Source organism: Tenrec ecaudatus, chromosome 6 (assembly GCF_050624435.1).
Source record: "Tenrec ecaudatus isolate mTenEca1 chromosome 6, mTenEca1.hap1, whole genome shotgun sequence".
NCBI lineage: Eukaryota > Metazoa > Chordata > Mammalia > Afrosoricida > Tenrecidae > Tenrec > Tenrec ecaudatus.
The window spans coordinates 51,597,480-51,624,204 of NC_134535.1; the positions used below are offsets into that span (position 1 = coordinate 51,597,480).

Consider the following 26,725-nt stretch of genomic DNA (forward strand, 5'->3'; position numbering starts at 1 on the left):
CCCCACACAACTGGCCCCACAGACAACAGCATCATGGTAAATGGAGAAAAGATTGACGCTGCCATGGATTGGACTTTACTTGGATCCACAGTGAATGCTCATGGAAATGTACAGGAAATAAGCCAAAGCGTTATCCTTGGTTGTTTTAAGATGGGAGAGTTATGATCTATTTTCAAAATTCTTCCTTATGATAAATTTTAGTATTTTATGTGAATTTTCCTTAATAATCATGAAAAAATTAATTTCAAAATAACTATTTAATGTTGATAAGCACTCACTTGTGTTTAAAACATTAATTAATCATTTATTTTAAATAGGAAACAAACATGTCAAAACTGTTAGTGCTTTAAAATAAACTTATACTATTGAAAATACCTTTAACCATTTCAAACAGAAACTATGTCAGGAAAGGAGCGAGTATAGATGAGCACATAGGATTCTAAGAAGCCTTTTCCTGCACCCTCTCTGTACAGTTCGAATGAGAAAGATGCAGAATATCAGCTGTCAGCTGGTGCCCTCGATTTAATGATCCAAAATTGACTGTCTTACTCCATTAGTTCACCTAGTAAAAACTAATTCACCCCAACAAGCAAGAAGCTAGAACACATTATGCTGAGTGAAATAAGTCAAACACAAAAGGACAAATATTGCATGTCTCTATGTTAAAAAGTCAAGAATAAGTATCTCCATAGAAAGTAGTGTTCTTTGATGGTTACCAGATAGGATGGGGAAGGAGGGGAGGCACTTACGAGATAGAGGACAGACATTAATTATGGTACTAGGAAGCTCAAGACACAGTATGGGGAAAAGCAGCACAATTTGATCAAAGTAAACAAAGTACCTGAGAGGTGAGTCAGAATGGCTGAGAGGTGAGTCAGAATGAATATGGCAAATGGGTCGCTCTGAGACTGACTCAAAGGTTAGGTTTTCTTAGATTATGACAAATAATATATACAATTTTGCAATGACCATAATGGCAAGACAAGAATGTGCGCGGGGTGGTTGCTGTGCCATCGAATCAGGTCTAATTAGAGCCACCTTCTGTACAAGAGAACAAAACACCACGCAGTCCTCGCCATCGTCGTAATTGTTGTGTGAGCCCCTTTCTGCAACCACTATGTCCGTTCCTATCATCAGGGATATTCATTTCCCCCCACCGTCCTCTCTTACTAAGCACGACGTGCTTTCCCCCAGATTGGTCTATGTTGATAACCTATCCCAAGTACACGAGACACACTCTTCCAGCATCGCTTCTCAGGAGCAGCTGGCTGTACTTCTTCCGAGACAGATCTGGGTGTTCTTTCGGCAGTCCACGGTGCCTTCAACCGTCCCTGCCTGCAGCCTAAATCAAATGCAGCAACTCTTCCCCAGTCTTCCTCATTCAATGTCCAACCTTCACACAGAGGAGGTGATGGAAAAGACCACGTGTTGGCTGAGGCACACCTTAGTTCTCAAAGTGACATCCTTGTTCTTCAATACTTTAGAGAACTTGGCAGCCAACTGACCCAATGCAAAGCATGTTTGTTTTCTTGGCTGCTGCTTTCATGAGCATTGATTTTAGTGGTTGTTACATCAGTCTGAAAAATACTTGTATTTCCTAGATTTACTTATATGTAGACATATTATCTTATCATAGACAGCTTTTTTTAAAAAAAAAGATCATTTAATTGGGGGCTCTTACAGTTCTTATAACAATCCATATATCAATTGCATCAAGCATATCTGTACATGTATTTTTTCTATTTATTTTCTATTTCAACCCATGGTATCAGCTCCGCTTTTTTCCTTCCCCTTCACCCCCCCTCCCTTGTGACCCCTTGATAAATTATAATTATTTGTCATATCTTAAACCTACTGCTGCCTCCCTTCCCCGATGGTTCCTGTTGTTCATCCCCCTAAGCAGGAGTGGGTGTTGGTGGGTGTGGTTACGAGTCCATCATTGTGACTGATTCCCCCTTTCTCCACTTCTCTCCCCATTTTTCTCCTACTCTTCTGGTATCACTGTTCACCTTTTCTGTACCTGAGGGGTTTATCTGACCTGTGCTGTGAGCTCTTATCTGTACCAGTGTACATGCTCCAGTCTGGTTCAAAGTGGAAGGCAGGACTGGGGTCATGATAGTGGGGGACGAGGAAGCCTCAAGGAACCAGAGGAATACTGTGTGTTTCATTGGTGCCTATATTATTATGGGCAGACTAGAGAAACAAATTCATAGATACTCATATGTGTATAAGAAAGAGTTTTATATAAAAGAGCAATTTTATATTGAGAAACACCCCAGCCCAATCCAGATCAAGTCCATAAATCTGATATTAGCTCATAGGTCTGATACTAGTCTATAAATTCCTCTTCAGACTCACATTACATATGCAATGATACAGAATGCAGGAAGATCACAGGCTAGTGGATGGAAAGTCTGGTGGATCCAGTGGTAGTAGAAGCACTCAGCTCTGGCATGTACAATTTCATACACATTTGGTACATATATATATGAAAAAAACATTTAAAATTTTCCTGAAGATAATCCAACAACAGTTGCAGTGGTACATTGACAGGGAGCAGCAAGAGATTCAGGCCAGATTCAGAAGAAGGCATGGAACAATGGATGTCATTGATGATGTCAGATGGATCTTGGCTCAAAGCAGAGTGAACCAAAATGATGTATATCTCTGTTTCCTTGACTATACAAAAGCAATAATCTATGTGGATCATGGTCCTAACACAATATGGATAGCCTTGAAAAGAATGGGAATTCCAGAACTCTTCCTTGTGCACCTGCAGAACTTTTGCATCGACCAAGAAATAGTTCTGCAAATGGAACGATGGGATACTACGTGGTTTAAATTAAAAAATGTGTGCATCAGGGTTGTATCCTCTCACTATACTTGTTTATCTGTGTGCTGAGCATACAGTAATCAAAGAAACTCGGTTACACGAAGAAGCATGTAACATCAGTATTGGAGGAAGGTATCCTAACCACCTATGATATGCTGATAAGACAATCTTGCTGGTTGAAAATGAGGAGGACTTGAAGCATGTACTGATGAAGATAAAGAAAGGATTGTAGTCTCAGTATGGATTACAACTCAGTGTAAAGAAAACCCAAATCCTCACACCTGGACCAATAGCTCATATGAAAAATGGAGAAAAGATTGAAGTTGTCAAGGACTTATTTTTGCTTGGATCCTCAATCAATGTTCATGGAAACAGCAGTCAAGAGATTAAACAATACTGTATATACTTGAATATAGCAGAGGTTTTGCCACACACTTTTTATGCCGAACCCCCACCCCTGATTTTTTGTGGTCAAATTAGGTACCCTGGCTTGTACTCGAGTATATATGGTAGATTACATTGGGAAAATCTGCAGAATAAGACTTCTCTAAAGTGTTAAAAAGCAAAGCTGTTACTCTCAGCCTGATCAAAGCCATGGCGTTTTCAGTTGCCTCAGATGCACGTGAAAGTTGGACATAGAATATGGAAGATTGCAGAATTCATATATTTGAATTATGATGCTAAGGAAGCACATTGCAGTAGCATAGACTGCCAAAAAACCAAACAATCCTCTCTTGGATGAAATACAACCAGATCCCTTAGAGTAAAGGATGGCAAAACTTTGCCTTATGTACTTAGTACATATTGTCAAGAGAGGCTATTTCCTGCAAAAGGAACTCATGCTTGGTAAAGTGCAGAGGCAGCGAAAAAGAGTGCGATCCTTGACAAGATAGATCGCCATGGTGGCTGCATCAATGAACTTGAACACAAGAACAGTCCCAAGGATGGTGCCGGGCTCGCGGTGCTGTTTTCTTTTGAACATAGGGATTCTATGAATTGGATCTGACCGGATGGCACCTAACAACACCGGCAAGTTATTTGATCTAAGAACTTGTTCCCTCCATAGAATGGTAATAATAAAGCCTACAAATAGTCCTATAACAAAGAGGCACTAAAATAATATACGCAATTAATCTGACATGTTGGGTACATATAATAAGTCTTCAATATCACTGTGTTGTTGTTGTTAATAATTATTGGTGGAATTGTTAAGACACTTGAATCAACACATTTTCAGTTTTAAAAATTTCCCATGCTCATATCCTTCAGTTGTAAGACCCTTGAGGACAGGGTCCCCAAGACTGAGCAAGAACCTTTGTGCTGTGCAATGGGTTACTTGCTATGGAATTTCTTGCCACAGTCTTTGTCATTTCCACAAAAGGACTGGTGGAAACATGCAAATGGGGTGTGTTGGTCTCTGTTGAGGGGATTGGTCAGATTTACCATCCCAGTGGGCAAAAAATGAGCTATCTCAAAAGCCTAAACGGGGGTCCCATGACCATCAAGTAAGAAGACTTAAGATAAAGTGTGTCTTCTGGAGGCTGAGAGACCTGCACTAAGCCTTCTCCACCGAGGAGAGGCAGAGCAGCAGAATCCCATCTCTGCGGCAAGTAGGGGCAATGGCTTCACGGAGGAGGTTCACTGACAGATCTGGTGGGGAGCGCAATCTGCTGATCTGCGCAACAAGAATTCAGCAACTTCTGCCTGAGACTGAAGGTATAATGATATAGCTTTGGAAGTTTATCAGCGGTGTTAAAGGAGCTTTGTAATGCTTGCCCAAGTAGGGCATGGGTTGACTGCTTGGCAGGGGTCTAGAGAGAGAGCCATACTGTAAGCACAGCTGAGAAGAGGCGTTCCTGCCCAGAGAACTGCTGTTTCTGATCCCGAAGTATAATCTGTTAATTTCCGTAATAGAGCCCACACTATCACCATTGTCTATGGGCGCTGTGTGGCCACTGCATTGAAAGCGCAGCAGAGGAGTCCACTCCCTTGGAAGGGAAAGCAGGTGTCAGAATAGGGTAAAGAAGGTGGGAGTTTTTTAACCTCTGCCTCAGAGGAATCAGGGCTGTGGGTTAAGGTGGAGTTGGAGTGGCCTGGTGGGGTCAGAAGCCGTCCTCTGCTGCCCCCTTTCCCCATGGTATAACTGGTAATACACCTTCAGAGTGCGGATGTTTTCTTGTCAGGATGGGTATTACCTGAAACTATTGGAAGTGTAGCAGATTATTCACAGGGCCCACTGATTCTGTGAGGACCCAGGAGTTCTTCAGCCTGCAGTGGTGAACAAAGGGAAATTGGCAGGGTAGCATGTAACAAGATGTTCTACTTTCTGTGTTTGGCATTGGCCTCTCCTTACTAAAAGAAAGCAGGGGTGGAGGTGGGGGCAGACCAGTTGGTTATGACTGCCATAATTACATTTATTTTCTTCTCAGCCAATTAATCTTTTTCTGTTTGCTTTTAATTAGTATTGAAAGTCAGTAGAGTAATGAAGGAAATACTTAGTATATGGAAATATAAAGTCTCAGTAATTATGCTGGAAGAAATCAACCCAGAACAAAATGAATTACTAGAGTGTACACAGACCAGTGACATGTATCATGAATCTATCCCCTGGAACTATTTGCCTGCTGGCTTACTCTAAGTCTCTGTTCCTCTCACTTTTGCAATGTACAAATGGAAATAGCAGAGACCTCCTCACGTGAAAACAACTCTCAATCTGATTTTATCAGAATTTTCCATGATCCTCTTTGTAAAGGTGGTGCATTTCTCTGCACATAAGAAACTGAAGATGTAACGTAACTGTGGGCTTAGACAAAGAAGGCTTCACTCTATTAATAGTGATCATGGCTAATAAGTGAAAAGTCTGAAAAATCATGACAGCACCTGCTTGCTTTTGTCCAACCTCTCAGTAGCTATGATTCCAGCATCCGACTTAGTTTTGCATAGTAAACCAGTCTGTCCATTCTCACAATAAGAAAGCATGATTTCAGTAGATAATCTAAGGAATCCTGGTAACAGAGCGGCATGTGCACTGAGAGCAAACATCAAGGTCTGCAGTTTTATACCCAGTGGTTAGTTCCTGCAAACTACAAATTTTAGAAACCCAGAGAGGCATGATGGCACCATGCCTTTATATTTCCAAAAAGTCATGACCAAACATGAAAAACATTACTGGAGAAAATATGGATAGTTAAAATGGGTATGTATACAATTATGTTTAATAGTTACCTCTCCTAAAGGGTCACTATGAGTCAAAATGGACTATATGGCATGAGATAAGTGACATGTTTTAGAAAGTATACAATCCAGAATGGGCTAGAAATGCTATCATTATTTTGCTTTACAGAGTTTCTTCCATACTCAGTTAAGATATTAGTTCCTAGAACTTTATATTTCTCTCTCTCTCTCTGAGAGTCCTTTTTGCTGATGTTGACTTTAATGGCAATCTAGGTGAATCATCTAAAGAAACACATTTGATCTCTATGAGCATCTTCCTTTAGTAACTCAGGCTATTGCTTGGACCTGGGCCAGTTACTCAGGAAACTTCTGTGCCTCAAATGTTAAACATATTTTAAGTTTAATTATTTCTCAAACACTTTTACCAATGAAACTTTCATCCCCTTCATTTTTGGCAGATGTGTGCATTGTCTTCTCCCAAACAGGTAGTTTCTTCAGGTCCCTTTTCTAACGGCCTAAAGCATCTTCGCTTTCCAGACCTCTCCACACTCAGCTCAAAGCCCATGAACCCCATAGGCATTGCTTAAGCCATACTCTAACCAGTGTATGTTTTCACATTCAAGTCGCCAATTTCCATCTCTGTTCCAATCCAATAATTTAGTTTTTCTCCTTCTACATCTAAGACGTTGCATAAGGCTATGGAAATGCATAATGATCCAGGTTGCTACATTTTTTGTTTCAAATTTGAACTAGGTGATCTTTTATCAAATAAGCTAAATTATTAGGTAAATGCCAAAAGGATAATTCATGAAGAATTTAATATTTGGACCCATCAAAATATAAATTTACCCACTCTATTAGATATCATTAGGAAAATAAAAACATGAACTTCACCCTGGGGAAATTATTTCCAAACCATATTACTTGATAACATAAGCAGAATGCATGCATTAGAAAGTATCACTACTGCCCCGTAGGATGAAGAGAACTCAAAATGCACGAAATGGGAACAGAAATTTCATTGAAAAAGGATATAATATTTTTTCACATTACACCAAGAGATGAATGGATAAATCAAATGTAGACTATGCATGCTACTGTTGTTAAGCGTCGTTGGGTCGGTGTTGACTTACAGCGACTCTATGTACGACAGATGGAAATACCACCTGCCCTGCACCTTCCTCACAACCGTTCCTTTGCTTAGCCCATTGTTGCAGCCACGGGGTCAAAGCATCGTTTCGAGGGTCTTCCTTTTGTGTCAGTGCCCTTCGAAGGCCTTACCAAGAAGAGTTTCCTTCCCCAGGGACTGGTCTCTACTGATAACATGTCCCAAATATATCAAACTAAGTCATACACTAAAGGACAGATACTATGTGATCCCAAGTACATGAAGTGTCTAGAATGGGAAAATACATAGAGAATAAAACTCATCAGTGGTCCTCATTCACTAATAAGAAATTGGTAGCCTAACTTTCTATAGGAATGGGCTGGCACACTGCTGTCCACTCCCTTCCTCCTCTCTGCAGTTCAAAAATATTAGTTCACCCAGTTTGCTGATTTCTCTAACTGCCTCTTCAAATAGCTCCACAGCTTTATTAATTCTTTAAATTTCAAAAGTTTTCTCTCAGGGTTTGCTTTTTCACTCCTCACTAGGAATATAGATGTATGCTCTTAGCCTGTTTGTTCCCATAGTGTTTTTAAACAAACTGTAATTAGTTTCTGCCAAAATAGGCCTCAGGCAGGACTGAGGTGCTGTGACTGGAGAGCTGACCTACGTGAGCTTTTGATTCTGAAAGCTCTGTCACCAGCATCTCAAATACCAGTCGAGTCACACGTGATGGATGGATTTCAGTAGTTTCTTCACTAAGACAAGCTATCAAGAAAGATCTGGCCATTAACTTCCAAAAAGTAGTCAATAGAAAGTCTAAGGATCCCCACAGCAAAGTGTTTGCTAACGTGCTAGAGGATGGGCTTCCTTGGTTGGAACGCACTAACATATACAAGGGCTCAAACACCCCAATGGCTCTGAAGGTGGCTCCAGACTGGAAAACTGGGCTATTTATTTACTTCTGTTGAATTTGGTTCATTATGAGTCAGAGCCGACTGGACAACATATAATAGCACTAAACAACTGATCTTATAGATGTTTTATGAGAAATACTAAAAGCAGTGCTAATGAAGGGTTTCACTTAACAACTCAAGTAGTTTGGCAATCTTTTGTGCTCATTACTGTGTTATTTGTTTTTGTCCACTGTCACAATGCCGCTCCCTCTGAATACGGCCATATAGCTACCCTTTTAGACTGCTACCCCTTTTAGACTGTTCCTGTGATATACGATTTACAACCTTACATGTGATCTGCTTGAGCAGATGATATATATAAACATTAACATTTATACAGAAAATGACCCCAGATCTCTGAGGACATACCCACTGGGGAGTTATGCACACAAACCTCAAATCCTCTAGAAACACTATCTCTATCTCTCGCCTTTTAACATTGCCTCCTAAGCAGTCTCCCTGCCTCTGAGTCATCCTTCCTCAATATTCCTACCCTGCTGTGGCAGGAGTCTGTGGTGCAATGGTTATGGCATGTTCTTCTGATTTGGACTATAAGAACTGCTGTTGGGCTGAAGCTTGCTGGAGGGAGGGGGGTGCCTCTGGGCACCTAATTCAAGGAGCTGGGTTTGCTGACTCACACAGATTGAACTGAAGGCTTCAGGGTTGAGGCTTTATAGGGTAGTGAGTGGCATGCCCTTTGGGCATCTATTGGCATCTCTGAATGAGCTTTGTAACTACAAACTAATAACTTCTTTAATAAAACCTTTAATAATGAATTTTGTCTGAGTTCTGTGTAGAGTGTAGACTGAGTTCTGTGTAGCTAGTATAGTCTAGAGATAAAATAGAGACTACAGTTGATACAGCACACATACGGTCATTGATATTGGAGTAAGATGAAAAGTTAAAGGGGTGCACTCTCTTGAACAATGCAATACTTAACGTGTAGATGGCCTTTTAAAGGATTCCTCTTTTCCTTAGGGCTATTTCAGATCTGTTGATAAGAACAACTCAACTCCTCTCTATTATTCATCCATTTTAAAACTAAATTTCTCAAAGGGGAACTTATAACCCTAACTTTAGCAACAACAATTGATCAAGTTCGTTGCTATTATAGTAACTTATTTTGATCCTATATAAATACATTATTACTTAACATGTTTTATTACAATTTTAAGAAACATTAAAAATAAAAATGTTGATTTTTTTACACTTCTAGTCAACAAAATATTGTCACTAAGCAACTTTCTAAATTGAATCAACCCATAATAATTAGTATCATTTAGAAGAACATCATCACGCGAGTTTGGCAACCATAAGGAAAAGCAAGACTTGATTTGATTCCTTGTACTAATAACTGTGCGATCTTGGAGATATCACAGAATACTTTTGAATTTTAATTATTATATTCAATAAAGGAGTACATTAGACTAATGAAGAATTTATTAAAATTAAAAAATCACTATACAGAAAAAAATGGGGGAAATCAAAGCTGAAACTGTTTAAGGAAGACTAAACAAAATAAAACTAAGCAGGTTTTATTTCAACTGCACAACTTTGTCGTCCATAAGTTAATGTACAATAAATTCTGACCCTTTAAGAGGGATATTAAAATCTGTGTTTAAGTGTATCACATTCCACAAAATTCACTTTTAACGCAAACAAATTTCAGTTCATGGGAAAAGAAATGCTGTCTAGGAAACACGAACACATATACCCACTGAAACAGCATTTTGTAAAGACTTAAAAAATTTTAAAGTAGCATTTCTATGTTTCAAGAACTGACATAGCTATTTCACTGATTTTCATTGAAGATATTTTTTTGAGATCCAAAGTACGTTATGCTTTGGAGATACAGTTATTAATTAGATGCTGTCCCTAGAATCAAGTATCTCATACTCTATGACTGAAATACACACATAAGGATACAATTACAGATGTGTCTGCATAAGGAATGATGAGCAACAAGGCAGAGGAGCACAGAGAAGATACTTTTAAAACTAATCAGATGAGGATATTAACAAAGAACTTTTGGCTTTTAAAATGCTACCTGTAATTCAGTGTGTGTTTTTATTTCCAGAACAAGTTCCCTACCTTGCTGCATTCTGCAATAGTATTGGGCCATGTTGGAGTTAAGAAGCCAGAATTAAAAGGCTAAATAAAGCAAATCAGCAGAGATCAAGTTCACATCCCCCAACGACAGCATTTTCCTTACTTTGTTGAGCAAACTTGAACAAAGAAGTAATAATTTTGTATTGTTTTATAGATTTTCTTACCCATCCTACTTGGAATGGATATGAAAATTAAGAAAAAAATAACCAAAATGAAGATAAAACATATATATGAGATGTTTTTCAGTTACAATAAGACTTAGATAACCACAATACTTTAAGAGGATGCATTCCAAACTATTTCATAAACTCTTCAGACCCTTTGTTATTGGAGGATTTTCACTCTGACCTTGTTACTGCTTAATTTATCCAAGTTACTATGGTGCTTTCAAAAACTTTTTACATAATTTTCAAAACTGGATATATCAAACAGAATTAATTTCAGGTGCCGTACATCATTCTTTAATCTCATATAATGAAAAATGGCATTGGTATATTTTGATATTTAGATAGTCTCTTTCCCTTGATGGAGCTTGTGCCCTTTTTACTTTCAATATTTATGTTACACAATATTTGTGGCCTAGAATCTACTTTGTTATTATAATAAGATAGTGATATAATACCTGGTAACAGTTATTAAACCTAATATTGCTGAGACCCATCCTAAGAGTTTTTGATTCAGTAGGTCTTGGATGGCACTAAGAATCTGCATTTCTGTAAAGTTCTCCAAAGATGTTCATTCTGCTGATCCAGGTACCAGGGTTCAGAACCAATGTTCTTGCAGGCACCAATTTATTAGACCTTGTATGTTTCTGTTGATCTACAGTTCTCAATCTAGACTCTAGATTCTGCAGCCCCCATGGATCAAGAGTGCTGGCCATTCCATCACGTTCCAAATTAAGGCCACGTGTGTGTTTTTTTCTAGGTTCTGTCCTCTCAAACTCATTCCCCAAAGACCTTCAGAGTCCCCTTCCATTAATGTTTCCACTATCATATAACAATCATTAGTTTGCAAAGCAGTATTGATAACTTTGGATTTTCTCCTGGCTACACCCTGTCTTATTTTCCACATTCTTTCTCTTTCACAAGACAAGAGGGCTTCAGAAAGATCACAGAAAAAGAGAATAATGAAAATTTTCCACAAACTGCCTGAAACCTCCATGTATCCTTATAATAACTTGTCTCTTCCTTTGCCTTAATTGATTATTTATATAATTAGAACTACCTTCCAGCTATTTCATTCATTTTTCCCTTCAGTCCATTAAATTTGTTAAAGAATCAACCTATGATAGCTATGACAAAATTTTATATTCACAACCTTAAATTGGCAAACCGGTGGCATTGTGAGCTACACACTGGGTAGTTAGCTATCAGGTCAGCAGTTTAAATTTATTATAAGGACATGGAAATAAAACAAATTAAAATATACTATATTCAAGGCCTGATATGTGCAGGAAATAAAGTAATAGAAAACCATAGGTAAGAAAATGATTGGAAAGGAAGTACTGCTTAGCTACTCAGAGTGTGGGAAGAAATCAAGACAATCGGTCATAAAGAAAGTAAAAGGTCATTAAAAGGGCAGGAAATAAAAAAATATCAAAGGGGGTGCCAGAAGAGAGTAGCAAAATCAAATGGAAGGAAGGGTGAAGCCAAGGGACTGAATAAAGACGTTCAAAGGGCAGCTTGAGAAGTCACATCCAAATATGATAACAAACTGTGCAAAGACTTAGAATTGGGAAATCAAAAGGAAAGAATGTAGTTGGCACGTCTGAAATGGCGAGGACTGCAAAAATAATCCAGCCCTCAAATTGCAATACTGAGAGTCTATAGGCAAAGTTTTGAATGATGCTGAAAGCATCAGAAGATGGAAAGAATATAGAGTCACTGTACTCAAAAAGAACTAGTCAATAGTGCACCGTTTCAGAAAGTAGCACATGAGCAAGAACCAATGGTACTAAGGACGAATTTCAAAATGCATCGAATTCATTATCCGAAAACAAGAATCCAAGAATTGATGAAATACCCATGGAAATGTTTCAGCAAGCTGAAGAAGCATTGGAAGCACTCGCTCATCTATGCCAGGAAAATTGTAACTGGACTTTATTCTTTAGTTCTTTCAGTTTCAGATGAGCTAAGCATATTCTTCTATCTTGGTTTTCCAATTCTAGGTCCTTGCACATTTTGCTATAATATTTGGCTTTGTTTTCTCAAACTTCCCTTTGAAATTTTCTATTTAGACCCTTGATACATACCTGGCCAACTGAGTGGAAGAGATCCATATTTGTGTCCATTCCAAAGAAAAGTGAATCAGCAAAATGCTCAAAGTATAGAGCGATATGACACATGAGTAAAAATTTGCTTAAGATCATCCAAAAATGATCGTAGCAGTACGTTGACAGCAAAATGCCAGAAGTTCAAACCAGCGTCAGAAGAGGACTTGAAACTAGGGATCTCATTGTTAATGTCATATGAATCTTGGTTCAAAGCAGACAATATGGTGTAGACCATAATAAACTGTGGATAACTTTGAGGACGTTGGGAATTCCAGGACACTTCATTATGCTCATGTGGAACTTGTACATGGATCAAGAGGCAATTGTGCAAACAGAACAAAGGAATGCTGCCAGGTTTAAAATCAGGAAAGGAGTTCATCAGGAATGTATCCTCTCACCAGACCTGTTCAATATATATGTTGAGCATATCATCAGAAAAACTGGACAATACAAAGATGAGTGTGGCATCAGCATCGAAGGAATGCTAACTAACACTCTGGGGCAGGCAGATTACACAAACTCGCTTTCTGAAAGTGAGGAAGAATTGAAGTTCTTGTTGAGAAGATCAAGGATTGTAGCCTTCAGTATAGATTGCAACTTAATGTAAGAAAGACCAACATCGTCACCACTGGACCAATAGGTAACATCATGCATGATAAATGGAGGGACGTTGGAAGTTGCCGTGGATTTTGACTTGTCTCCCTGGATCCACACTAATGCTCACAGAAGCAAGTCAAGGGATCAAAAGACTCGCTGCAATGAGTAAATCTGCTGCACAAGACCTCTTCAGAGTACTGACGAGCAAGGATGGCACTTTCAGGACTAAGGTGAACCTGACCCAAGCCATGGTGTTTTCAACTGTCTTACATGCATGTGAAGTTGGACACCGAATAAGGAAGACTGCATTGTGCTGGAGAATCACATTGAAAGTACCGTGGACTGCTCAAAGGGCAAACCAACCTATGTTGGACGAAACAGAGAGGGCTCCTTAGAGGATGGCAGGACTTCATCCTACATACTATGGACATATTGCCAGGAGAGACCAGTCCCCAGAGAAGGACAGCATTTTTGGTAAAGTGGAAGGGTGGTCAAAAAGAGGAAGGTCCTCGAGGAGACGGACGGACACAGTGGCTGCATCAATGCGCTCAGGCACGGGGACAACTGTGAGGATGGCGTAGGACTGTGCAGTGCTTGGTTTGTTAGGCACAGGGTAGCTTTGGGTCGGAGCTGACTCACTGTCCCTTGACAACAGCAACAAGCCAGTGAGAAAGAGTAACATTAAGTTAACACTAATGATGGGAGGAAGTAATAGTGCAATGGTCATAGAAAATTGTATTTCGGGATGAAAAGGCATGGGTTCTCAAACTCTACAATGAGAATAAGCTTTAGCTTTAGTTTCGATTACACCAAGGGCAAAACGAAGTACAGTGTGTTTGAAGCAAGTGAGGTAGAGTAGGAGGAAAATGATTGAAAAGCAATGGAGGGAGACGGGCCAACAGTTTCCTGAGAGCGATTTTAACCACATTCTGCACATATGCATGGCGCACAGCCTAGGACAATGGGGTACATCTAGAGTGAGAGCTTGGATCACTGTCTCCCAGCATGAAGCAAGATATCAGCAGAGATTTGAGTGAGGAGAAACTGAAAAGATGAGAAACAGAATCTACTGTCCAGCCTTGGTATTGGTTGAAACCAAGTATGCCCAATAAACTAACAGAGCTATTATTTTAATAAGTATATGGAATACATTTTCATCTTTGAATTTTTCACAAATATGGAATTAAAGAACAAGAAGCACCCTAAAGGTTGACATATAGTATACTGGAAATGGAACTTCATCCTGCTCAATTAATTCAAGATGCTGTGTGAATAAAGGACCAAATCATGCCAGGAAGGCATCTTACGATATTATTTTACAAAGGCAATATTCCCTAACAGCAATGATCCCGACAAAATTGGCAAAGCAATTTCCATAAAAATAATAGCGTTTGAATTCACATACCCCTTTTGAAGACAATCTGAGAGAAGCAGAAATTAGCCTAAAGCAAGAGTTGTTACACATGTTCAACAATACCCTGAGCAAAGCACAAAGCGTGATCATAACAAATATTTTTGAATCTTTTGATCATTGGCCTCCAGGTAAATCTGAGAGTATCTGAGCTGAAAGAAATTAATCAAGCACAGCGACTTTAAAATAGGACACTAAGTCTACATTTACCATATGGCTTACAAATACTGAAATTTGTCACTACATAGCCTGAAATTTAAGAATAGTCTCATTATTAGCATGATTTTTTCACTATTAAATAATGAAAAATGCTTGGCAAATGAAATTACTTTTGTTCATAAATATTTAAAAGATAATCATCATATTAGAAAAAGTCATTTTGGTTTATACTGAGAGTCATATGATCTATTGATGACCTTGTTTTATTCATGATTTGACATCACACATTGGGAATGTTACCTGTCTGCATCCACCGTGACATCGTGAACCCCTCTCTGGATGACATCCCTGGAAGTTGCTGCATCTGGTATTCGGTTCAAGCTTCTAGTGTACAGGTTGAGCCCTCCATCTGTCATGTATCTGAAAACAAGTGTTTAGTTAATTTACAGAAAATTAAATGTTCTCATTGTATAATTTAACTTAATAAACTAATCATAAATTTCAAATTTGCTCTATTGGAGTCCCTACTGTATTAACAGTCTACTGATCATGAAAAATTTGAAAATATTTTTGTTTATTGGCAAAGTTTATTATTACAAGTAATTGGCCTACTATAACTTTATCTTCTCTTTTATGATCTCTTTTAGAAAGCATGTAGTCATTTAATGAAAACAAAATAATAGCAATATATTATTTTGTAAAGACCATCATGAACTTATAATTAGATTAACTGATTTATGTATAAGATGTACTACAGAGTTGGCCACCAACCTAAAATAAAACAAATGTGAATTAAGTGTTTAATATGAATCAGGAAGTATTCCAAATAATTTAAATACAATGCCATAATTATATCCCCATTATAAAGATGAAGAAAATAAGTAGGTACAAAAGGTTAAATCCTGGCACAAGGTCACTCCATAGCTACCATAGTGCTGAGAGAGAAATCTAGATGTTGCCTTCAGTAACCATGATCTTAACAATCATGCAATGCCGAGTCAAGGTACCATGCTGTCTGTCAAGCTACCTGTCTCTGAGAATTAACTTCTTGGCATCATGTGACCACTGCCACCATCACAGAGATTTAGTAGACCATAATAGTTATGTGACTATTAAGCAATTTTGCTTCCCTAAAAAAACTAATGCTGTCCACTAGATTCTGATGCACAGAGACCTGGAGGGCAGAGTAGAACTCTCCCATAGAGTTTTTGAGACAGGCAATCTTCCTGGGGCAGACAGCTTCATCTTTCTCCCTAGGAGTCCTGACGGATTCCCACTGCTTTCCTACACAGGAGGAATTACAGGAGAGTGCTAGTCTCCTCTTCATGATGGCCCATTAAGGTCTCTGTCTTTGTCAGTTAGAATTAAGGTACAACTCAGCCTTTCCATAATAGCTAATAATAACAGAAACATAAACTTATATGTACACATATATTTCTGCATAGATGTAGATCCTTATGGGGTATACATATATGTTTGTTTGTATGTATATGTATTTGAAGGGGTACAAAAAAAACCCAGAAATTATTTTCCCCAAAGCAATACATTTATTTATTTATTTTTTAACAAAACAACCTTATCACCTTCAAAGTACTCTCCATTACACTTAATACATTTGTCAAATCTACAATTCCACTCTTGGAAACATTTTTCATTTTCTTTTTTGGAAACATTTTTCAAACTCATCTGTTTGGATGGCTGACAGCACCTCCCTTGCTTTTTTTGTCACCTCTTCTACATCGTCAAATCGCTGTGCTTTCATGTCCCTCTTCATTCATGGAAATAAGACTAAGTCATATGGAGGGAGGTCAGGTGAGAAAGGTGAATGGGGCAAGAGAGGCATGCTAGTTTTTGCTCCAAACTGGTGCACTGAGATGGCTGCGTAAACAGGTGCATTGTCAGGGTGGCAAAACCAGTCCCCCTTCTGCCATAAACCATGCCTTTTTGTCACATACTGTTATAAAATCTTTCAGAACCTCTTAATAGAAAGCTTTATTAACAGTCTGATCTGGTGGAATAAACTCCAAATGCATTTTCTTCTTCACATAAAAAAACAAAACAAAACAAAAAACATATGAGCATTGTCTTGATCTTTGATTTCACTTGACGAGCTCTTTTCGGGTGAGGTGACGATGGTGCCTTCCAATGGCTTGATTGATGTTTGCTCTCAGGGTTGTGAAAAGAACACCATGTTTCTTCCCCAGTAATGACCTCCGTAGAAAGTCTGGGTCACTTCGGAGCTGCTCTTTCAAACATGGCATGTTTCCACTCGATGCTCTTGTTGCTCTTCAGTCAAAACCCCAGGCTCAACTTTCACAGCGACCCTTCTCATTCCCAAATCTTCCATTAAAATATGCTGAACCGAACTCCAAAATAGTCCTCATCAATGGTCTACGTGGGTCTTGGAGCACATGTGCACGAATTTTCAACCATTTGGGAAGTTGACAGATAGCCAGAACAAAGTTTGTCATCAATCGACAGTTCACCTTTTTTGAAATGAGAAAATCACTCATACCTTTGAGTTTTTCCCACAGTACTGTCCTTGTAAGCTGTGCTCAACATCACAACAGTTTCTGTGGCATTTTTCCTTGAGCAGGAAACAAAATTTCAGCCGCACGCTGTTCTCTTAAATCAGCACACCGCCCCCCCTCCACACACATGCAGTTCAAGTAAAACTGCTTTCATGAAAAAATTCACTGTGACCAGAGAGAACTTTCCCACGTGACATCACTGGGCACACTAAATCACAGCGAGTTGCTTTATGCTTTCCCAGCAGGAAAAATGGGTACTAGGAAAGCAGTGGTACCCCGACTCGTATATACATAACATATACACAGAATGTATGTGTCTGTATGTTTGTGTGTATATACATAAAATGAACTCTGGTGGCATAGGGGGTTAAATGTTGGACTACTAAGCCTAAGGTCAGCAGTTCAAAACCACTAGCTTCTCTGCAGGAGTAAAATGAGGCTCTCTAGTCCCATGGAGTGTTACAGTCTTGGAAACATATAGGGACAGTTCTCTGTCCTTTTAGGGTTAGTATTAGTTGGAATCTACTCAATGGCAGTGAGTTGTTATACACATAAAATTATAAAGTTGAGGATAATAGAAATAAGGGAAATGTTGTTTTCCACCAGCAAAAAAATTACTGAAAAACGTCTCAAAATGTAAGAATGAGACAGAGGCACAAAGAAAGAAGCCACAGAATGTTAGACTCATACCTATCTTCAATATTAAGAAGACTTCAACACTTAAGATAAAGTCTCATCTTATTTAATCATATTTAGTTTATTTATTTAATCATATTCAACTTGACTTAATTTTTTGCAATTAAAAATATAATCAAGCCCATCAAGCCTTTAATTCCCCTATTCAGTTGATGATTAATCAAATAGTTTAAAACTGGGTTACAGAAGGGGATTAATTATATAATTAGTAAGTTTAGTGGCTTACTAATTAAAGACTTTGGACAAACTTCTTAAACTGTGCCTCAATTTTCTTTCTCTGAAAATATAGGAGGACTAATAACTATTGCAGATGTATTATCATGTAAAATCTATAAAGAGTTGTTGATTTTTGTGTTGGCCAGGTAGTTCCAACCCATAGCCAACTAGAAATCTTATTAACAATCTGTGATATGCAGACAATGCAACCTCATGTGTTGAAATAAGGAGCACTTGAAGCACTTGCTGGTGAAGATGAGGAATTGAAACCTCAGTTTGAATTACAACTCGATGTAAAGAAAATCCAAACCCTCACAACTGTACCAGTAAGTACCATCATAATAATGGAGGAAATATTGAAGCTGTCAAGGTTTTCATCATGTTTGGATGCACAATCAATGCTCATGGAAACACCAGGAAAGAGACCAAACGGCACATTACAATTGGTAAATCTGCGGCACAAGATCTCTTTAGTCTATTGAAGAGCAAGGAGGTCCCTTTGAGGATTGCAGTGAGAATTCCGGAATAATCAGTCATAGAATTTTCAATATCCCATATGCATATGAAAATTGCTTATTGAATACGGAAGATCAAAGAAGCAATGCATCTGAATTATGGTACTGGTGAAGAACATTGCAAGCATCATAGACTGCCAAAAGAACAAATTGGGAACAAACTGTCTTAGAAAATATTGACTTTCCACAGTTGTACATCCTTCCATCATAAAGTTACTGAAGGGGACTAGAAGGAAGACAAGGACAGAAACAATGATAGTGTAGTATACTTTTCCTTTTAATTTCATTCATTCAATTGATTTCTTACAGGACTTTCTGTTTGGGATATGTACTTCAAGTAGAATATTAGGTTATGTTCTTAGCTGAAGTATTCACCATTACACTCTCAGATATCTTCAGATTCCACCCAATTCAAATATATTGCTTCCTTCCAAGTTTTCAAGAATGTTGTTTTAATATATTTTTCCTTTCCTCACAAACGGATACTTTTTCAAAGAGGCTTTATTACAAATAAGAGGACTTCCTCTGACTAAATCCTAATTGCTGATGGGTTCATAGCCCAAGTGTTTAAAGTAATTTCAAAGAGAGAAGACAGAAATAAGCCTTTACATGCTTCAAGAAATTCTGAATTTTTATAATGTCTATTAACTCATTTTATAAGTTCTCTCTAAAGCAAATGGGAAAAAAGAACTTTCTCCAATTACTCCAGGATGTTCCCTGTGGGTCCATGAGAAGAAAGAAAATGCAAACCTAAATCGAACATCTTAATTCATTAGAATGTCTTGAGTCTTTTTTTCTATAAAAATACTTTGAAATTTTTAGAACAGAAAGCTGTCTCTGTTGTTCAATTTTCATGACCAATAGCACATAACACCCCATGCCCTTTTTTCTTATGTTTAAAAAAACCTGCAAAGTAAAACTTTTCTGGGAAGCCTCAGGCTCTCTCTGGCCTCCCTTTGACTAAGCCAACAAGGGCCGATTATACACTCAACTCTAAACCACAGTGCCACCAGCCACTTCTGACTCGCAGAGACCCTCTCAGACAGGGTAGAGCTGACACTGTGCCTTTCTGAGGCCATGGCTCTTTCTGGGAGTAGAAAGGTGTGTCTTTCTCCAGCGGAGCTCCCTCGTGTTTTGAATCGCTGTGATTTCTGCTAGCAGCCGAACCTGGAACCACTGTGCTACGTGGGCACCTTCACATCACACGGTGCACAGTGGTGATCCACGCAGGACAGTAAGAGCGCAGCCCGAGTCTCCTCCAGACCTTCTAGCCAACCCATCCTCATGCCCAATCTCCTTCCAAGTGGGAGACAAGATTCATAGTCAGTCTTTAAGTGTCATTTTCTTGTACTCCACTCCGGGACACAGAAAACTCACAAGTCTTAGGAGGTGATTACTGCCAGAGGACATGTTTTATACAGGATTTGTCGTGTTTTTACTTTGTTTTCCCTTCCACCTTGAATGCTGAGTATGGATGACCTTGTTGGTCCACATAAAATTTAGAGACTCTTAGCAAATCTTTGAAAGGGTCATGTGAGAGCTCCTTAAGAGAAGTTCAGGACCTTCTCTGAAGGCCCGATTGAGGTCAAAATGGAGATGGACTAGATCCAGGAGTCAGGTTTCAAACAAGGACAAAGGATATAAAAACATATTTTGGTCTCAGTAGTCAATTTGGCAAAGACTAGCTAGCTTTCGCCCAATTACTTCTTTCTCCTCCCTGAGTGCACAGTTAAACCATGTTCTTGGACTTGCTGAGAGCTAGACATAGCTAGATGGCTGTCTGAAGAAGGAGACAGAGGTAGAAGTGGTATGCACATGTAAAATGCATACACAATATTCTCATACCATTGTCTTTTTCCAAAGGTTTGTGGAATATCAATGGCTAGCATCATCCAGGATGATGGCAGTGGAACCACATGCATCTCAGTGTCTAAGGGACCAGGTGGGGTCCCGGGAGAGGCCATGGCACAGTGGGCTGTTCTATGCGAGCCCCACACCCCAGCGGGAGGAGAGTGGGCTTTCTTCTCTGGGAAAGAGTTACTCTCTTGAAAACTCCCAGGGCAGTTCGCCCCTCTCCTGTAGGGTTGCCACGAGTCAGACGTTAGGTCACTTACATTCCCTAAGATGGTAAGAAGCTCCAGCAAGAACGTCACATGCATGAGAAATGCACTTCTTTGCGTTAAGCTTCTGAAAGTTTGAGATTTGTTTTTGTTTTTTTTTGGAAGTTTAGGTTAATGAATATAGACTGAGGCCTAGAAAATATAAAATGTGTTCCAGTATGTATACCTGCAATATGCATTACTATATGTAATTGCTAACAATGTTGCCTCAAAAAAATACTGCATATGTCAGAAAAATCATATATAAATATATGCACATATATGTGTGTGTACATTACTTTTAATCTGTTAAATAATTTAGAACCCACAAAATATGAAAGGCAGCATGTATGTTACAAGCAGTTAGGAATCTTCTCTACATTGTTCACCACTGACCTAAATGGTCCCAGTGCCCAGGCTGTTGCTTGGCGTAGTGAGTGAACTCAGCAATGATACCTTGGCTATAGTACATGCATAAGTGCAGTAAAACGTGTAAGCTGTGGAATCTGTGTAAGGCAGAAACCTGTCAGAGAAGAAAATTTCAAATGGTTTCCCAAAAACTGAGAGAGAAAAGTGGTAAGACTGCCCCCAGCAAAGTCGGAAAACTTGGAAGAGCCAGAAAAAGAAGGCCGTCTCATTGAGAAGTGGCTCTTACCAATTCCACCCCATATTCTTTGGCTCAATACCCCTTTTCGGGCTACATTTTTTCTCCAGGTATCTGTATGCCTTCCACAAATCCTGCCATCTCCTAAATGATGTGATTCTCTACATTATACTTCTGTTGTAGATATTAATTTTGCTTTTCAACAACCAACCTTTACATCTCACTCTCTCTTCTCTGTTTCTTTCCCTCCACCTTTCTTCCTTTCCTTGTTTCTCTGAAGGTATAATCACTTCCTGTGCCACTCTCTTATACTCCAGCTACTCTGTCTGAATATTTTGCACTTCTTGTGCCTTCATGAACTTACAGTGCCTCAACAGGAATTTTCTTTTCCGCCTTCTATCCCATGTCCATAATTCTGACTTTGTGAGACTGAATCTGCTTGCAATAGTGCCGGGAGTTTACCCCCGGGCTTCCTCTCTCAATCCATTTTGCATGCTTCTCCTGAACTGGTCTTTCTAAAACCATCTCATCATCATGATATCTTCCGTGAATATTAAGCAATCTTCTCAAAGCTAAAATAATCGTGTTTTCCCATTGCTTTTAGCACACAGTTTGAACTTGTTGGCATAGTGATACCGATACCAGTCCCAATATCTATTTTTAAATCACAGTTAAGGGAAGAGACCAAACTGATCTGATTCCAAAATTTACTTTTATTCAAGTTTATTTAATGTCTTATACTTTTCACAATATTTTTAATTTGATCTTTGGTGTTTCATTAAAATTCTATCTCTCTTATAATAAAACTTCCTTTCAACTATTTTAATTGAGGAATGTAAATTAAATACTTTCCTTTTTTAGTCAAGCCTTTGCATTTTATGCCAGGATCTCGAATTTTCTCCATATCTGAACTCTTGGTTTAGTTTTGATCTACACGAGTGTCTTGATGACGTTGCACATTGAATTTAAGAGGCCCCCAGAGTTCAGATTCAAGCAGTTCCTGGATATGAATCGTTTGCGTGCCCATGTGTGTATGCACCTGGCGTATAAATCTATATATATATAACTAAATCTTCACCCAAACATCTTTGCATAGTGATTACAAATATTCATGCACATGTTTAAAGAGTCAGAAAGAGAAAAGCCAGGTGGAGCTGCAGAAGGTAGAGAAGTAAGAATAAAGAAGAAAGAGGCGAGAGATGGAAAACCCCTTCTTTTGTCATTAGACTCTCTGGATTCAGTAGGATCTTCTGGGAATGTTTATGGCAATGCATTAAGAGTGATCTCAAACACATATAAAATTGATAAGTATAAATTATAACTGACTACAAATTATTAGTATAAATGATACCTGTAATGCAAGTGATAATAAATTTATTGAATATTTGAACTGTCGGGCTAAATATAATTTTGTAGATTATTTCCTTTATAAAAGAGACATTTACAAAAATGTAGCGCCCAATAGCTCCAGTGATAACTGGAACTCATAACAGAGAAGGATCTCGTTCAGATACGTTAACTGCAGGGCAACTTTACGCCCTTCTACTCAAACTAACCTTAATTCATCTCTTCATTCTCAGTTTGGCCGAAGCTCATTCAGAGGATAGATATCAAGTAGGAGCTAGCGAATGTCAGTACATCAGAACAGGATCTTTTGAAACTTTTTATATCTTGGCCTCAAATCACCAGTCAAAACAAGCCTTGAAGGAACGAGGCCTGGAAGGACAATGCCTAGAGCATCGATTTCTTACACCCGCCAACAGGTACACTGACCAGGAGGAGGCCAGAGTCTACACGACATGCATAGTTAATGAAGACGTGTTCTCAAATGTTAAAAATTGAAACAAATTAACAAAAAGTTAGGTCATGAAGTCAGATCTGAGTTTTAATGGGAGTGTTGTTTTCAAGAGCAGTGAATTACTTAATGTGGTTCTTCTAGCCAAAGTTTGAAACTCCCACCAAATTACCTTTCCTTACATGCGTCTGGTAGGATTCATCTGTGAGGAATTATGAATTCCCGGAATGCCATCATGTTGTGTATAAAATGAGTCTTCTGAGAAGCAGGACAAGGGCTCTCATGATCAGCAAGAACCAGGAGTGGAGTGAAACCTCTGTACGCGAGATCTCTGCACAGTGAACCTCCTGGATCGAGATGACAGCTACAATATCAGAGAAGCAGCAGCAGAAGCCGGAGCAAGGATCAGATCGATAGACTTCATGGAGCAAGAAAAGCGAGCGCTTTTGTGTAGGAGGATGCCATGTGGAATAGGGTGCTTCTGGACACTTAAATGGGGAAGCCGAGCCACTGAAGTGGAGCTGAATCTTTGGAGCTTTTATTAGCAGACATGAAAGAGCTTTGTAACATGTCCTGGTAAACAGCGCCCCTGAGTATGTTTCCCTGGCATTACAACTTCTTAAATTTCTTAATAGACCCGTTAATCATGATTTTTGTCTGTGAGTTCTGTGTAGCCATTGTAATGGATATTAGAACCTACGGAGATAAAATAGAGAACACTAATTAAGACAACACTTGTCTTGCCCTAGCATTATACAATGGGCCAGTTAGCCTCTATTTGTTATTTTTTAAGATTGCACAAAGAGCAAACCCACTGCTTCAGGAAGATGCTGAGTATAGCAGCCCGTGGGACACAGTAAAACCATAACCTCTCCTCTGTTCCTCTGAGGCAGTCCACCAGTGCACCACAAAACTAACACTAGAAGGAGTTTGAATAGAATATTTTATTTCCTCTATTGAGACACACCCCTAATTCTAATCAGTATTCCAAATAAATAACACATTCCATTTAAGTGTGTTATAACAACTTTGGAGGCATGTAATAGAAAACAGAAAGGAAAAGAACTAATATATACATATATATATCAATATATATGAAATCTGAGACCCCCTAAGGAGAGTAAATAGATTGAAGCATCCACCAATGCTAAAATGCTCAAGTTAAATTGGAAGTGCATAGTTGAAAGATGCTAGAAAGAATTTGTTCCTCATAACAGCGACTGGCAGCTCTGACAAGCCAAATAAGAAAAATCAAAAAGCTCAGCAATGCCTTCTGTCTCCTTCCCACGTCCTTCACTACAAAAATCTGTTATTTAAGAAGCCTGTTGGGGGTAACCACTTTCAAACAATGCAGGCCAGGGGCATTTCTTTAAACTGACGATAGAACAGTTTAATAGCATATAAATAAAACACTTTCTAGAAGTCTGAGATACACATCTTGCATAAATGAACCAAAGAGAAGGGCTGAGGTAACCTACCTGCCCTCAGATTTCTACACACAGTTCATAATGATGTAGGGAGTGGACCTATGCCCTTGTCACAATGAAAGTGTCCTAGAGAGCCACCTCCTGCTCTCACATGCTCTCAGAGCCGGGGCCACTCACCCACTGTTGATGTCGTCGGTCCTGAGGCTTTTCCCAAGGATGTCGCCATCACTCATATAGCCACCCACATCGACTTCGGAAGATATGTCCAGGTCACTGCTCGCTTTCTCACTCATGTCAATTTGCGACATGTTCCCCAGTCGAGAGACAGCAGCTCGGCGGAGAGGTGTCGTATACATGAACCTGGAGGGATCTGTGTGGATGAAGCGACTGGTCCCGCTGCGAGGGTAACCGGCCCCCAGGGAGGGCGCGTCTCCTGCCTGAAGCCGAGGACAGGCCTGGCCCAGCCTCCAGGTCATGGGGGTGGGGCGACTTGTCAAGCTGGGCAGCGTCCTTCCATTCACCTCAGTCGTCACAGTGCTGTCAAAGGTGGTTTCCAGAGTGCTGTCAGAGAAATGGGTGACATCACTGCTCTGAGGTCTCACAGGGGGCAGAAACCAAGAGTGCACAATGACAGAAAAGGCCAGAGATGACATGCAGGTCTCAGAAGTACGCCATTTTCTTGAAAGCCAAATGACATGTGTGCTTTGAGATGATAATCCACAAATGTCAAAATGTGGGAACGGGCAGTCATTCTCGTGTATGTGTGTGCGTGTGTGTTTAAAAGAAAAAGCTATCATGAATTTCAGACAAAACAATGCTATTTCACATTCTCAACAAACCTTGACCATCGTCCTCCCAGAAAAAATGGCACCATATGCATGAATGTCTCCCAACCACCTCAACCAGAGGCATTTCCTCTGAAACCCCTACGGCAGACAGAAAAAGCCCTCCCGCTTCAAAAGCCCACCTTCTGCTGTGGAAGTGGCAGCACCTAATGCACTTTCAATGAGCAATCAGATCAAAGGAGAGATGGATAGAGGACATCCACAAATAAACCACCTGCCTGTTTTTCAGAGGTTGTCAGCGTAAGGAGAGTGGCCAGTTGATAGCCAGGCAAAACTTACGTGCAAAAGGGATACGGTGTCGCTGAAATTTCTTCTCTACCATTAATAAACATCAAACTTTTGATTATTTATTTTAAAATTTATGGGCTCCAAGAAGCAGAATTGAGAACCACCTGTGGCTTATCTGGGTCCCACGGAGACTAGACATCGTCTCTTCTAAATTCTGCCTCAAATCAGCAATGTTTTTAACTGTCCGCATTCTTCTCGCTTCAGGGTCTTCGCCTAGGAAAGCCGGGGACAGACACACACACATTCACATCGTCTCAGAACAGCGGTTCATGCCACTTAACGTCTTTGAGTTAATACTTATCTAAAAACCAACCAAGAAAAATGTAGTTAATAAAATATCACCTTTGTAAGTAAAAAAGATAAGGAGAAAATCCCAAATAGTTAATCATTTAAAATTATATATTTTTTCCAAATAAATGTGAAAAGAATCAAGCGTAATGCCACTAGCAATTATTTTGAAATGATGATAATATGATAATAGTTTATAGATTTATGATCTTCTTAAATGTTGCATATATTGACATAGGTGCTTAATATACTGCACACAGTTCTATGTTACTGAACTTAATGTAAAAATCTGAAATAAATTGAATTCTCATTCCTACAATAATTATCTTTTTCTAAGTATATTTGAAGTAGTTGAGATTAGCTAGTCTTATATAGCAAACATACATTTGAACTCTGGGGAATAAGAGGAAAGTCATTTTTTTATAGAAGTAAGAACTTTAAAATCTATTATTTCCTTAGACCCAAGAATCAAGATTTACATATGTGATTATTTTTTAATGATTTCATACTATAGGGAACAGAAGCTCTCCATTTTGATATTATAGTTCATGTAAGATCCAAGGCAGCTAAAGCCAAAATTTGTCTAGGGGACCTGACCCAAACCGCACGACAAAGAATGGCCTTCTAGAGCCACCACCTATCATTGGTGGACAGATGTGCCATTGACCCTGTGCTCCTTCCATGACGACACTTCTGGTCATGTTAGGACTGTGTCACGGGTCCTAGAGCAGGGCCCAATGGGAGCTGGTGAGCCTGGACAGTAGTGAGAGCGGGGAGAGAGCGGAGGATGCACCTTTTCATTTTG

The 26,725-nt window shown here is 39.2% G+C and overlaps 1 protein-coding gene across 10 annotated transcripts in view; it reads right to left on the reverse strand.

Moving 5' to 3' along the window:
- Positions 1-26,725, reverse strand: part of NAV3 (neuron navigator 3) — a 924,907-nt gene that overhangs the window by 128,854 nt on the left and 769,328 nt on the right. For all 10 annotated transcript variants that reach the window (XM_075551244.1, XM_075551243.1, XM_075551247.1 and 7 more), the window contains 3 exons: positions 25,737-25,845; positions 24,677-25,060; positions 14,917-15,036 (listed from right to left, as the gene is read on the reverse strand). In XM_075551244.1, the coding sequence (XP_075407359.1) occupies positions 14,917-15,036; positions 24,677-25,060; positions 25,737-25,845 (613 nt within the window). The remainder of the gene's footprint in view (positions 1-14,916; positions 15,037-24,676; positions 25,061-25,736; positions 25,846-26,725) is intronic.